This window comes from Pteronotus mesoamericanus, unplaced genomic scaffold, assembly GCF_021234165.1.
Source record: "Pteronotus mesoamericanus isolate MK-2021 breed Mesoamerican mustached bat unplaced genomic scaffold, CSHL_Meso_final scaffold_174, whole genome shotgun sequence".
Classification (NCBI taxonomy): Eukaryota; Metazoa; Chordata; class Mammalia; order Chiroptera; family Mormoopidae; genus Pteronotus; species Pteronotus mesoamericanus.
The window spans coordinates 46,385,569-46,398,318 of NW_026555309.1; the positions used below are offsets into that span (position 1 = coordinate 46,385,569).

General features: G+C 66.4%; 2 protein-coding genes across 2 annotated transcripts; one reads left to right on the forward strand and one right to left on the reverse strand.

The window, feature by feature from the left end:
• Positions 1 to 218: 218 nt before the first annotated feature.
• TIGD5 (tigger transposable element derived 5) lies at positions 219 to 2,655 on the forward strand. The gene has a single exon (XM_054590558.1). The coding sequence runs from the start codon at positions 248 to 250 to the stop codon at positions 2,147 to 2,149; it is 1,902 nt and encodes a 633-aa protein (XP_054446533.1). The 5' UTR covers positions 219 to 247; the 3' UTR covers positions 2,150 to 2,655.
• A 1,228-nt stretch (positions 2,656 to 3,883) lies between these two features.
• Positions 3,884 to 10,153, reverse strand: PYCR3 (pyrroline-5-carboxylate reductase 3). The gene is made up of 7 exons (XM_054590565.1): positions 10,050 to 10,153; positions 8,495 to 8,559; positions 7,794 to 7,973; positions 7,309 to 7,521; positions 6,927 to 7,019; positions 6,586 to 6,769; positions 3,884 to 6,472 (listed from the first exon to the last, which is right to left on the reverse strand). The coding sequence occupies exons 1-6, from the start codon at positions 10,144 to 10,146 to the stop codon at positions 6,587 to 6,589; spliced, it is 831 nt and encodes a 276-aa protein (XP_054446540.1). The 5' UTR covers positions 10,147 to 10,153; the 3' UTR covers positions 3,884 to 6,472; position 6,586.
• Between the last annotated feature and the right edge of the window lie 2,597 nt (positions 10,154 to 12,750).

The following is a 12,750-nucleotide window of genomic DNA, read 5'->3' on the forward strand; positions in this document are numbered from 1 at the left end:
CAAACAGCTGCGAAAACACCGCGGCCCGTTCGGCCCCCCTCTGCACTGCCGGCCCAATGGACTCGCCCAGCTGGGGCGGGCGGCCGGGCCGGCACGCGCTGCGTGACGCACGGGGCGGGGCCAGCGCGCCTGCGCCCCCGAGCCGGCCAGACAAAGGGGAGGGCCGCGGCCAGTCCCGCCCCCAGAGCCCCGCCCCGCGCGGCCGGCAGGGCGGGCTTATGGCTCCCGCGTCCCTGCAGCTGCTGCCATGTACCCCGCCGGTCCCCCGGCCGGCCCGGCTCCGCGCCGCGGCCGCCACCCCCCGCCCGGGCGCCCCGCGCAGCCGCCGCGGCCCTCCGTGCCCGCCCCGGCCCCTGCCGCGCGACCCCGCGTGGCCATGAAGATGGCCTTCCGCAAGGCCTACTCCATCAAGGACAAGCTGCAGGCCATCGAGCGCGTCAAGGGCGGCGAGCGGCAGGCCAGCGTGTGCCGCGACTTCGGCGTGCCCGGCGGTACGCTGCGTGGCTGGCTCAAGGACGAGCCGAAGTTGCGCTGGTTCCTGGAGCAGCTGGGCGGCGAGGTGGGCACGCAGCGCAAGAAGATGCGGCTGGCCAACGAGGAGGAGATCGATCGCGCCGTGTACTCGTGGTTCCTGGCGCTGCGCCAGCACGGCGTGCCGCTGTCGGGGCCGCTCATCCAGGCGCAGGCCGAGGCCTTCGCGCGCCAGATCTACGGTCCCGAGTGCACCTTCAAGGCCAGCCACGGCTGGTTTTGGCGTTGGCAGAAGCGTCACGGCATCTCCAGCCAGCGCATCTATGGCGAAGCCGAGACCCCGGCCGTCGGCCCCGCGCCCGGCCCGCCGGTCAAGCAGGAGTGCGCACAATCCCCTGGCACCAACCCCCTGCCCGGCCGCGCCCCAGTCCCGCCGCCCCCTGCCGAGGGCGGCTACGGTGATGAACAGATATACAATGCCAATGTCACCGGCCTCTACTGGAAGCTGCTTCCAGAGCAGGCTGCACCCCTGGGCGCCGGGGGCTGTGGCCGGCGCTGGCGGGGCGACCGGGTGACGGTGCTGCTGGCCGCTAACCTGACTGGCAGCCACAAGCTGAAGCCGCTGGTCATCGGGCAGCTGCCGGACCCGCCCAGCCTGCGCCACCACAACCAGGACAAATTCCCAGCCTCATACCGCTACAGCCCAGACGCCTGGCTCAGTCGTCCTCTGCTGCGGGGCTGGTTCTTCGAGGAGTTCGTCCCGGGCGTCAGGCGCTACCTGCGCCGCAGCTGCCTACAGCAAAGGGCCGTACTGCTGGTCGCCCACCCGCCCTGCCCGAGCCCGGCCGCCAGGATGCCCACCCTGGAGGAGAGCGAGGAGGCCCCCAGGCGGTTCCGGCCTGAGCCCCTCAGCCCCCCGGAGGAGCTGCAGACCCCTGACGGGGCCGTGCGAGTGCTGTTCCTGTCCAAGGGCAGCAGCCGAGCGCACATCCCTGCGCCGCTGGAGCAGGGAGTGGTGGCTGCCTTCAAGCAGTTGTACAAGCGGGAGCTGCTTCGGCTGGCAGTGTCCTGCGCGGGGGGATCCCCACTGGACTTCATGCGCAGCTTCATGCTCAAGGACATGCTCTACCTGGCCGGCCTCTCCTGGGATCTGGTGCAGGCGGGCAGCATCGAACGCTGCTGGCTGCTGGGCTTGCGGGCGGCCTTCGAGCCCCGGCCGGAGGAGGAGTGCGCTGGGCAGCGAGCGGGCCAGGCTGAGGAGGCGGCTGAGCACAGCAGGGTGCTCAGCGACCTCACGCACCTGGCTGCCCTGGCCTACAAGCGCCTGGCGCCCGAGGAGGTGGCCGAGTGGCTGCACCTGGACGACGACGGGGGGCTGCCTGAGGGCTGCAGAGGGGACACAGGCCCCGGCCGGCCCCCTGCGCTGGCTCCCGGGGCCCCTCCGCTCCCGGCCAGCCTCCCCTCCGTCATGGAGGGCGGGGAGGAGGAGGAAGAGGCCGCCGTGCCCACCGCTGGAGAGGCTGTTCGGGGTCTGGAGACAGCCCTGCGGTGGCTGGAGAGCCAGGACCCCCAGGAGGTGGGGCCGCTGAAGCTGGTGCAGCTGCGCTCGCTGATCAGCATGGTCCGGAGGCTGGGGGGCGTGGGGCCCTCGCCTGCAGCCCCTGATGATGGGGTGTGATCGAGCCCGCCCTCCTGGCCCCCCGGGGGCCTTTGTCCTGCTGCTCCTGGAGGGAGGGGACGCACAGTCTCGCCTTTGCCCTCCTCCCCTTCCCAGGGGAGACCCTCCCCATGGTGAGGGGTTACAGGGATCCGAGCTCAGCCTGGCTTGGAGGGGCTCTTGGTGAAGGGTCACCCTGCTCCACTGGTTGCCCAGTCTCCCCTGGGGGGGCTGGCAGAGAGGCCCTGGGCTCATGCTCCTCCCTGAGCCAGGATGTGGGGTCCGTGGTCTCAGCCAGGGCCCCTCCCACACACACCTGGCTCGCACACGCCACAGCACTTAGTGCAGCGCAGTGCGCTGTGCTCCCGCCCGGGCCACGTGGGGCTGAGGCCTCCAGCCCGCCCCCCCTCCGCCGGGGGCCTGGCACTGGGTGCAGGCCAGTTCTCCTGTTCACCCCGAGCGCTGGTGCTGTGTGGCTCTTGTGCCATGTGATCCCCGTGGGGAAGCACACCCCTGGGTTTTAATTGCATTAAGTCCACTTTTACAGATACTCTAGGGGCGGGAGGTGGGGTGGTGTCTCAGCCCCCAGCCTGGGGGGGGGCTGGGGCGGGAGGACGGAGTCAGTCGCTCGTGGGCCTCCTGACGTCCGGGTGTAGATTTCTGTTCCACTCGGACTTTTAATTTTCCTTTTGAGAAAATACATTTTCTGAACTCTTACTCTGTGGGGTTGGCGTTGCTGTGCAGCTGGCCTTGGGCCCTGGTGACTTGACCAAGGACTGGACGAGCTCCGCAGCCACAGCCCACCATGTCCAGACTCAGGGCCCAGGGCCACCAACCTGCCCAGAGGCCCCGCGGCATGGACAGCCCCACGGGGCCTTTGCACCCCCGGCTCCTCCTGGCACGGCTTGGCGTGGCTGAGCGGCGGCCCCTTGCCCCGGGAGGGAGCCTCTGGGCTCCAGTGTGAAAGGGGAGAGCCCCAGGTCTCGGCCAGCTCTCACAGTCAGTCCGCTGCCCTGTGTGCTCTGGATTCAGACCCCTGCCGGTGGCCTGAGGCTCGGAGATGCCTGTCCCTCCTGGGGGCTGCCTTCGCAGAGAGGCGGCCCAGAGCCCACACGAGGGGCAGGGGACTGGCAGTGAGGCGCCCCCTGCCCCTCGGCACTGGCCCCTTGCCCAAGTGGTCTTAAGTGGCCGAAACAAGCAGACAGGTGGTGTTTGCACAATGGCTGCACCTCAGGGAGGCGCTAGAGGGCGTCCCTGAGTGATTTCCACCCAAGTCCAAAAGTGTTACCTGTTCTTTAGAACCGCTCCCCTTCAAAACATACAAGCACACAAACACCTCAAATCTGAAAGCCGAGGGAAACTGTGGAGAATTTGGGGGCGAGGGAAGTGAGCCCTGGCTAGCCAGGCCCAGCGCACACCTCCCTTGCCAGCTGTCCAGAGCCTGCAGTCTGAGGCTGGCCCCGGGCCTCGGGTCCGGAGCTTCAGGAATCCTGCTTTTGACACCCCCTGCCACTCCTGATAGGGACCCAGGGCTGCGGGCCTACTGGGCGTGTGGGAGGCAGCCCTTGGCCCAGACGGGCACCCAGCGAGGGCGCCCCATGGCCCCGTGCAGCTGCCTCAGCACTGCCTGCTCGGGCCAAGGTCCACCCCACTCTCTTCCCTGCCTAGCCCCCCACGGGCCTGGGCAGGGGGCTGGGGTCAGCGACAAGGCCTGTGTCAGGAGTGGGACTTCTTGCTGCTCCTCGAGCTGCTTTATGGTGCACCAGCCCCTCCTGTCTGGGGGCTCAGGCTGCACCCCAGGAGGCAGCTCCAGCCTGTCCCAGTGGCCTGTATAAAATGAGGCTGGTCCACGCTGGCCTGGGGCCTTAAGAAGCTGCTTTTTTCTTTTTTAGATTTTATTTATTCTTAAAGAGAAGAGAGGAAGAGGGAGAGAAACATCAATGTGGTTGCCTCTTGCACGCCCCCTACTGGGGACCTGGCCTGCAACCCAGGCATGTGCCCAATGCCTGGGAATCAAACCGGCGACGGTGAGGTTCGCAGGCCGGTGCTTGACCCACTGAGTCCTGCCAGCCGGGGCCGGCTTGAATGCCAGTGAAGTGTGGGCCAGGGGCCCCTCACCTCACGAGGGCCTATGAAGGCTTCCTCTCTGGGATGGAGGCACTGGTGGTGTGTGCACTTTGGGGCAGAGGCTGCAGGCGCCAGGCCCCGTGGGCAGTCCCACCAACGGGTCACCGTGACCTCAGTGCTGCCACCTCACAGCCACCTGCCCTCCCTGGGCTCAGCTCAGTGTGGAGTCAGGGGCAGCCTGGCCAAAGGCGGCGTCTGGTGGGAGTCCCTGGGCTTGTCTCCGCAGCAGACGGCGGACGCGGGCCCGGCGGGTGGCCTCACCCGCGGCCGCCCCCCACTGCTGCTATCTGCTGGTCCGTGGACGTCAGAGCTCTGCCACCCTGGATTGTGCCGACCTGCGAACTAGGGGTGAGCGCCCCTGGGGAGGGGTCTGGGTGGTGCTGCTAGAATTCCTTCATCCGCTGTCTGCAAGCCAGACGCTGGCCCTGGAAGGTCACCCAGTCCCAGCCAGGGTGCGGGGACCCCTGTGGCAGGAGATGCTTGGGGACGAGCCGCCAGCCCCTCCCTGCCCTGCTCAGAGCCCCCCGAGGAGCAGTCCAGGTGGAGGAAGTCACGGGCCTTCCACACAGTGGCCCGTGGGCAGGGAAGTGTGCGCCCAGGCTTCAGCTGAAAGCACCCCTGGTCTGCAGGTTTGACGTGGGGGGGTGCAAGACTAGACTTCAACAGGGACCCACCCTGCCTGAAGGGGCTGTGTGCTTGGACCATGGCCCCCAGCCGCAGGTGCAGTCTGAGCGAAGGGGTGGACCCTCAAGCCGAGAGGCCTGCCGTCCAGGGGCCCCAAGTGCAGGCAGGGACTGCTGTGGAGAGGCGGGCAGGAGCAGGGCCCTGGACACAGTCTGGCCCACGGTGAGGGTGGCCACAAGTGAGGCTCGGCACCAGGGGCGTACCCGTGAGAGGACGTGGGCTGGGGGGCTGCAGGCTCCGGAGGGGCCGTCACGCCCAGCCCCGCTGACGGCGGACTCGCCCGGTCAGCGGGCCCACTGTGCCCTACAATAAAGGCCGGACACGCTCACTTCCCATGCGTCCCCTTCCGAAGTCTCATTTGTGCAGCGCTGGCCCAGGGCCTGGACCTAGGGCATCTCATGCACTGAAGATGGAGAAACCGCTATTGCATGCACCAGCGTCTCCCGAAAGCCATGTTGGCCTTGGGGTGCGAGGCGAGGAGACCTGCCAGCCAACAGCTGGGCTGTGGCCCCATCCCCCCGACTCAGCGCGCCCCAAGCGGGGCTGTGGGCTCACCGAGGTGCTGCTGGGCCGAGCCCACCGGCTCCCCACGGACTGTGAGGCGGTGCCTTGCTGGGACCCACTGCCCAGCGGCCGCGGGCTCTGGGGTGGTGAGGTGGGTCGCTGGCTCACGCTGCCAGGCCCCCGGGGTTCAGTTCTGCTGGCCTCCCGTTACATGCCGGCCACGCCATGCTACAGGATACTGGCTTTATTCCCACCTCACGGAAGAAACCTGGTGTGGACACAGACTCAGGCCGACCCGAGGTCAGACCAAAGGAAGGTGGGGAGAGGGTGGCGGCCAGAAGCCCGAGGAGGGGCGGGGCCGGCTAGGCCACAGATGCGCAGACAGGGCGCTCTCCTCCGGCCCCCGCGGGTCAGTGGCAGCGGCAACCATGCAGCGAGGAGGCCCCAGGGGGCCTTGTGGGCAGTGCCAGGGACAAAGCCACAGGCGCCCCACCCATGCAGAGGCCCCCCAGCCTTGTTTTGGGCTCCGTTCCCGGCCTGTTGGTCTCTTCAGGGACACACTGGAAAGTCCTGCACTCAGAGGCCAGGCCTCAGGACCCTCCGGGACTCTTGACTGAGAAGGGTCATCAGGCCCAGCTCCGCCTGCCGCTTGCCAGGGGCTTCGGGTCTGGGGGAGGGGCGCACACCCAGCCGAGCCCCGCGTGTGGCCCCTGCTGGCCAAGACCCATCCTCCTGACCGTGGAGCAGCCCCCAGCCCAGCAGCAGGCCAGCCCAGGGACAGGACAGACGTGGTGGCCTGGCCCCGCGGGCTTTACTGAGAGGAGCGGTCCTCTCGTGTACAGTCCCCAGAGCCAAGCCAGCTGCAGCCACGCAGCTGCTCGTGGGACCCATGCGTCCCCTTGCGGTGGGCCATCAGGGCGAGGCCTCGTGCCTGGGCTGCAGGGCAGGCAGTTCCCGCTGCTGAGGGACCCCTCCAGCTCTACCCCTCACGCTCCCCGTACGGGAAGCGGGGTGCCGCCAGGGAAGCGCCTGCGGGTTAGAGGGAGAACCACGGTCCTCAGGAAGGGGCAGGGAGAACGGAATGGAGGGGGCGGGGCCGCTCTGGGCACCCAAGGGCTGCGGCCCCTGGCTGATGCCTGCACCTCATTTCCTGCTGAGCTCCTTGGCCCGGCAGGCGGCGGCCTCCACGGCGCTCATTGCAGCCGCGCGCAGCCCGCCCTGCTCCAGGGCATGGAGGCCGTAGATGGTGGTGCCGCCGGGCGTGCACACGTCTGCCCGCAGCTGGGCCGGGTGCTGCCCCTTCTGCAGTAGCATCTTGGCCGTGCCCTGGGGAGAGGAGTGTCGGAGGCCAGTGACTCAGGGGAGGCGGGCAGCCCCGCCCCCGCTCTCCAGCTCAGCCCCCTGTGCAGCCGGCTCTGTCGTACAACCCCGCGGCTGCCAGGCCCGTCCCCTTGCCGGCTCCCCTGGAGCCAGAGCCACTCACCAGCAGGGTCTGGGCGGCGATGCGGTGAGCTAGGCAGCTGGGCATGCCCATCTTGACAGCGCCGTCGGCGAGGGCCTCGGAGAACAGGCTCACCTGGGGGGCGACGGCATCACAGCCGAGGCTCCCCTGGACACCGCACCCCGCCTGGGAAGGCCACCAGAGCAGGGCCCAGGGCCGAGGCCTGAGCCCAGGGCTCTGCCAAGAGCCAGCTCCACGGCCCAGGAAAGCAATGATGGGGTGGGGCAGGACAGAGTTCACAGGCAGCTGGGGACCCAGCCGCCCGACGCCGGGTCCCGGGGGTAGGGGTGTTCTCAGGGATTTGGGACGGCCCCACCTGGCCAGTGGTCGGCTGCAGGGGGCGGAGGGACCAGGCAACACTTACGAAGGCCACGCCACTGCCACTGAGGCCAGTGTGGACGTCCACCTGGGCCTCAGGCACTTCCTCGCACTGCCCACACGCCTCCAGCAGAGTCTGCACGAGCTCCACCTCGCTGCTCCCGGCATGGCGCCCGCGGCTCAGCACCATGGCCCCCTCTTGGACCACGCAGGGCAGGTTGGGTGAGACCCGCAGCACCCGTGAGGCCGGGGGAAGCAGCTGGCCGGAGAGCGGCTGCCGTCAGGGAGCCCGTGGGATCGGCCTCAGCCAGGCTCCCTTCCCTGCTTCCCAGGGGTGGTGCCAGGGGAAACCCAAACCCCAGTCGCCTTAGCCCCCTGGCCACCTCCGCAGACTGGCCAGGAGGCTGCCTGCCACTCGCCCCACCCCTCCTGCACCCAAGAGGGTTAGGGTCAGGGAGGCAGGGGCTGGAAAGCCGCCCCTGGCCGGACTCCAGAGTCGCAGCTCATCCCCAGCTCATCCCACGTGCTCACCTCCTCCAGGGTGCTCAGAGGGACGCCGGCCGCCACGGACACCAGGATGTGCTTAGAGGTGACCACAGGGGCCACCTCTGCCAGGACGGCTGGCAAGATGTGGGGCTTGGTGGCAAAGAAGACGAGCAAGCAGCTCTCCAGCACCTCCCGGTTGGAATGGGTGGTCCGGCAGCCCAGAGCCTGTCCCGGGAACGCGGGGGTCAGGACGGGGTAAGCGGGCGCCTTCCCAGACCGCCCGCCGCCCTTCTGGCCGGAGGGCACCCCGCACTCCCACGCGTCCCCGGGGCGCTCTCCCACTGCACCCCCCTCCCCGGGGACTCACCTGACCTCCCAGTCTTGCTCAGGACCTAGCCCTGAGCCCCAGAAACCCTGATATCAGCCCCTGCGCGAGCCCCCCAGCCCCAGTGCGTGCCCAGGGCCACCCCTGCCCGCCCCCCACACGCGCACGCAGGCACACGCACGCGTATACACCCACGTGTGCACACACACGCGCGTGCGCACACCCACAGCCCTTCACAACCTTGACGTCCCTTCTGGCCGCCTCTGACTCCCTTCCCCAGCCCAGCCCAGCCGGTCTCAGACTTTAGCTACATAAGCAGCACTTCCCGGGCCTCGAGAAGTATCTCGGAGAGACAGGAGCCAAGAGCCACCCTAGGCCCCTGCAGGAAGCCTCCGTTCAAAAGAGCTGGTCCCCAGCTCACCCGGAAGTGACAGAGGTTCCTGTCCGTTGGTGCACTGACCAGCACGTGCCGGGCTTCCACTTTTCCTGGAAAGGCAAATGCCAGGTGTCACCGAGCAGGCTGGGGAGGAGGACGGGGAGGAACCAGCCCGGCCGGCCCCTTACTGAAGGCTGTCCGGTTCCTGGCCCATCTTGGCCTTGGCTGGCCTGAGAGTCTCTAAGAACCCCGGTGCCCAGCAGGGGTGCCCCTGCAGCCAGGACCAAGCAGTCAGATCCACTTCCTTCTACTGGGCCGTTACCACCCCCGCCTGCTGCTGTTGCCGAGCCAGGGGCTCTGCTGGACCCAGGGGCCAGGCACCTGCCCCCTCTTGAGAGGACACAGACGCCAGGGCCGCTGCCTCCAGGGACTGAAGGCCTGGAGGGGAGGGGCACACGCGGGGCAGGGATGGCCGACGGGGCCGGCCGCGCTGGGAGAGGGTGCTCTCGTGCTGGGATGTGTGCTCCTTCCATAGAAGCCACCTGTGCTTGTGGACCGCGAGGCTACAGGTTCGCATTCTGTAACGTCGAACGGGACAGCAGCAGCGCACCCCAAACCCGGACCAAGACCTGATGCATCAAGACAGTGATGTCCACCGTGCACGGCCCACCCATACAGCACCGCGCTCAACACGCCGCCGGGGCAGCGTGGGAGGCAGGCGATGCTGCTGGGTTTTACTGGTAAAACACCTGAGACTTGCGGTAAGCTATGCTGTGACTGTTTTCACCCCTTGGGACTCGGCGATGCGGCTGAAAGCAGAAAGACCGTTACCTACACACAGAGGTTTGGTTACTGCGGAGTAGCGCTGAGACGGTACTGTCAGCCCTTGCAGTAAACCAGTTTCTCCACAAGGGCCAATCTGGCCGCCGGGAGTGGAGCTGGCACAGAAAGAGGAGAAAGAGCCGGAGGCTCCCAGAGGTCAGGCGACCCGACCAAGGCCAGAGACCTGGCTGGAGAGCCCAGGCTCTCGGCCAGCGCTGCCCAAGAGAAGTATCGTTGGAGCCACATGTGTAGCTACATTTTCTAGTAGTCACATGAAACAAATAAGAAGAACCAGGTAAAGTTAACGGTATTATATTTTATTTAGCCCCCAAATAGTATCCTTCCAACACATAACCAATGTTAAAATCTACTAGATGCGTTACTTTTCCCTTCTATGGGCTAAATCTTCCAAATCAGATACAGATTTTATTCTACACACTCCCAGCACTTATCAGTTCGGACCAGTCACATTTCAAGAGCTGCGTGGCCGCAAGCGGTTGGAGGCGGCTGTGCGGACAGCCGACTCCAAGGCTCCTGCCGTGTTCTCCTAGGGAAGCGGTCCCGAGGGCAGGGTCCACGTTTCGCCCCGGCCCACGGCCGCCCGGGCCTGCACCACCCTGGGACCCGTGCGCGCAGGACCCTGGCTGGCCAAGCTCCGCCCGGGGGCTCTGCAGGATTCATCAATCTGGGCTGGAGAGCTCCGGCCAGACATGCCCGTCCCTCCCACCCGAGACCGGAGTCGGACGCCCTCGTGCGACCCACGCCCGCGGCGCCCCACCTGCTCGGATGAGGCCCTGCGCGATGGCCTCCGCCATGCGGCCAGCGCCCACGAAGCCCACTTGCCAACGGCCGGGTTCCACAGCCTGCGCCGCCATGTTGCCTCAAGGCGCCCCAGTAGCGTCTCGCCCCGATCCTCCGCCCGCCAACGGGCTCCACCGCTCCGCCCCCACCCTCGTCATTGGCTGCCGGGACCGCACGCTCCACCCCGCTCCTACCGGGCTCACGGGTTCTCGCTTTACAGTTCGTGGGGCAGTGGGTCCCACCCCCTCTCTGTTCCTTGGCCCGAGAGTCTGCGTCTGGCCCCCCGGTGGGCGGGGCCTGGGCGGGGCGCGTCACAGGGGCGGGACACCGCGAGGGGCGGTGCCGGCAATCTTGCCGAGCGAAGAGGACTAGTGTCCGGGTGCTGAAGACGGTGGCGAGCCGTGGCAGAATTCTGGGTGCGCGTGTGCAGATCAGATCCTGCTTTTCCAAAGGGCAGCTTGAAAAGCTCCATTCAAAGTCAAAGGTCGGAAAGCATGGGGTCTCCTCGGACCCCGTCCCGGAGGCCGGTGTCCTGGAGCGTGCCCGGTGCGTGTCTCTCGTCGGGTCGCTGCAGAACCCGGGAGGCCACTGATTGGTGGTCGCTGGGCAGTTGAGCTTCCAGGAATGACATCTTTATTTTTTAAGTTTATTTTTTATTGTATTTTTTCCACTACCATTTATCCTCCTTCTACCTCCACCCAAACCCCTTTTTAAAAATTTACTGATTTTAGGGTTAGAGGAAGGGAGTCATCAGGTTGTTGTTCTGCTTATTTATGCATTCACTGGTTGATTCTTGTGTGTCCCCTGACCAGGGACCACACCCACAACCTTGGCAGATCAAACCGGCCACCTTGGCGTACCCAGCTGCTGCTGCAATTGACTGAGCTAGGCGGGCAGGGCAGGGTCCAGACTCTGGCCTGTCGTCCCTAGAGGTCAGGTGCTGGGACACGGGGCCCTGCCAGCCTCAGGCTGGTTTCTGCCGGTGGGAGCAGCGCTGAGTGCTCTGGTTCTCCGTGCGGCGCCAGCGAGTGGGCTCGGGTGGGAAGGACAGGACTGCCTGGTCGGAGGTTGTGAGCAGCTCCTTCCCAAGCTGAGGCAGCTCCAGGTGACAGCGTCAAATTGGCACTGCCAGTGAAACGTGAGAGCCGATGTCTCACTTTTCTGCGTTGGAGCCCCTCTGGCCAGCCCGCATCCAGCTTTCCCTGGGCCTCCTGGAGCACGGCAGGGAGGGGGCTGGAGGCCTTTTTTTAAGATTGTATTTATTTTCAGAGGGGAAAGAAAGGGAGACACATCCATCAGTTGCCTCTCACATGCCCCGACCAGGGGACCTGGCCCACAACCCCAGCAGGTGCCCCGACAGGGAACTTTTGGCCCCAGGCCAGTGCTCAATCCACTGAGCCACACCAGAGCCAGCAGGCCTTCTTTGGGGCCCCAGCAGCGAGCTGGCTCCTCTTACTGGTTCTGGAGCACTCAGCCAGGGCCAGGGGCCACCGCAGAGACTGACGGGGAGGGTGGGGAGTGTTCCTGTCATTTTTAATTGACGTGGGAAAAATAAGGCTTGAAGATCCCAGGTTGAAGGGTTTTTGTGTGTGTTTGTTTTTTACCGTTCGCCCAGGCTAAAATAGCATTTTAAGGATATCTTTCTTTCTTTTCAACTCTACTTTGGTTTTCTAAGCTCTCCAACAATGGAATTCAACATTGCCCCTGCAGTGTGGGGCCACGCTCTGGGCGGGGACAGGTGCCACACGGCAGCTGACGTGACAGCTGCACAGCTGCAGCCCGGGCCTGAGGACCTGCACTCCACCCAGGGAGACAGTCCCTCTATGGTAAACACACACAGGACAAGCCGGGGACTCGGGACAGACGACGACTTGTGTCCCGCCAGGTGTGCCCAGGCCTGCTCTGCGCTGGCCCAAGCGCCGACTCAGGCGCCAGGCCCTCCGCCCTACCCTCAACCCCAACATGGAGAGCTTTTGTTCCCAAGGACTGCCTGACAGGGTTACGCGGAAGGGCAGGCCCAGGTCCTGAAGCTCCGAGGTGCAGGCAGATAGGGGGCCTCCCAGGTGGTCCCACACAGGCAAACAGGTGGTGCTACAGTGCTGCGTGGCAGGCTGGGCGTTCAGAGGGGAGGACCGCTGCAGCCGAGACCTAAAAGGCGGGGGCGCTGACATGAGCGGCTCTGGGGCCAGCCCCAGGGCGGCCGCTGGATACACCCCCAGGCTTTGCCTGAGACAGGGGTGGTGACAAGCACAGCAAGAAGTCAGCTGGGCTCTGGGAGATAGGCCGGGATGCGCATGCCGGGCCCTGGCAGACAGACGGGGCCGCGTGAAGAGGAAGGAGTGGGCATGGCAGCCACATCTGCGTCAGGAGACAGCTGGGAGCCCTCGGCCGGAAGGTGGCAGAGGGCCCGGGGAGGTGCCTGGGTCCTGGGCAAGGCAGTCCAGGGGGGGCGTTGGAGCTGGGTGCTGCTGGGTCTGCACCCCTGCACTGCCCGGCTGGTGGACGGAACCTGTCACTCAATGTGCCTGGACCTCACCCAGCCCAGATAATGGGGGGGCCCAGGCCACTCACCTCCCTGCCCACCAGGCCCAGGAGGCCCCCTGGGGAATTCCTGCTACGGTCCACAGAAGGGCATGCTGAGCCCCACCCCGCAAGCTGTCGCCAAAGCTGGGGTTGGG

What these genes read in the sequence shown, in the direction of transcription:
- PYCR3 (XM_054590565.1), bottom strand. Translation starts at nt 10,146, where the DNA reads ATGGCGGCGCAGGCTGTGGAACCCGGCCGTTGGCAAGTGGGCTTCGTG. An exon ending in GCAGGGCCTCATCCGAGCAG is followed by an intron (nt 8,560 to 10,049) that starts GTGGGGCGCCGC and finishes TTGCCTTTCCAG; the next exon opens with GAAAAGTGGAAGCCCGGCAC. An exon ending in GGAACCTCTGTCACTTCCGG is followed by an intron (nt 7,974 to 8,494) that starts GTGAGCTGGGGA and finishes TTCCCGGGACAG; the next exon opens with GCTCTGGGCTGCCGGACCAC.
- TIGD5 (XM_054590558.1), top strand. Translation starts at nt 248, where the DNA reads ATGTACCCCGCCGGTCCCCCGGCCGGCCCGGCTCCGCGCCGCGGCCGC.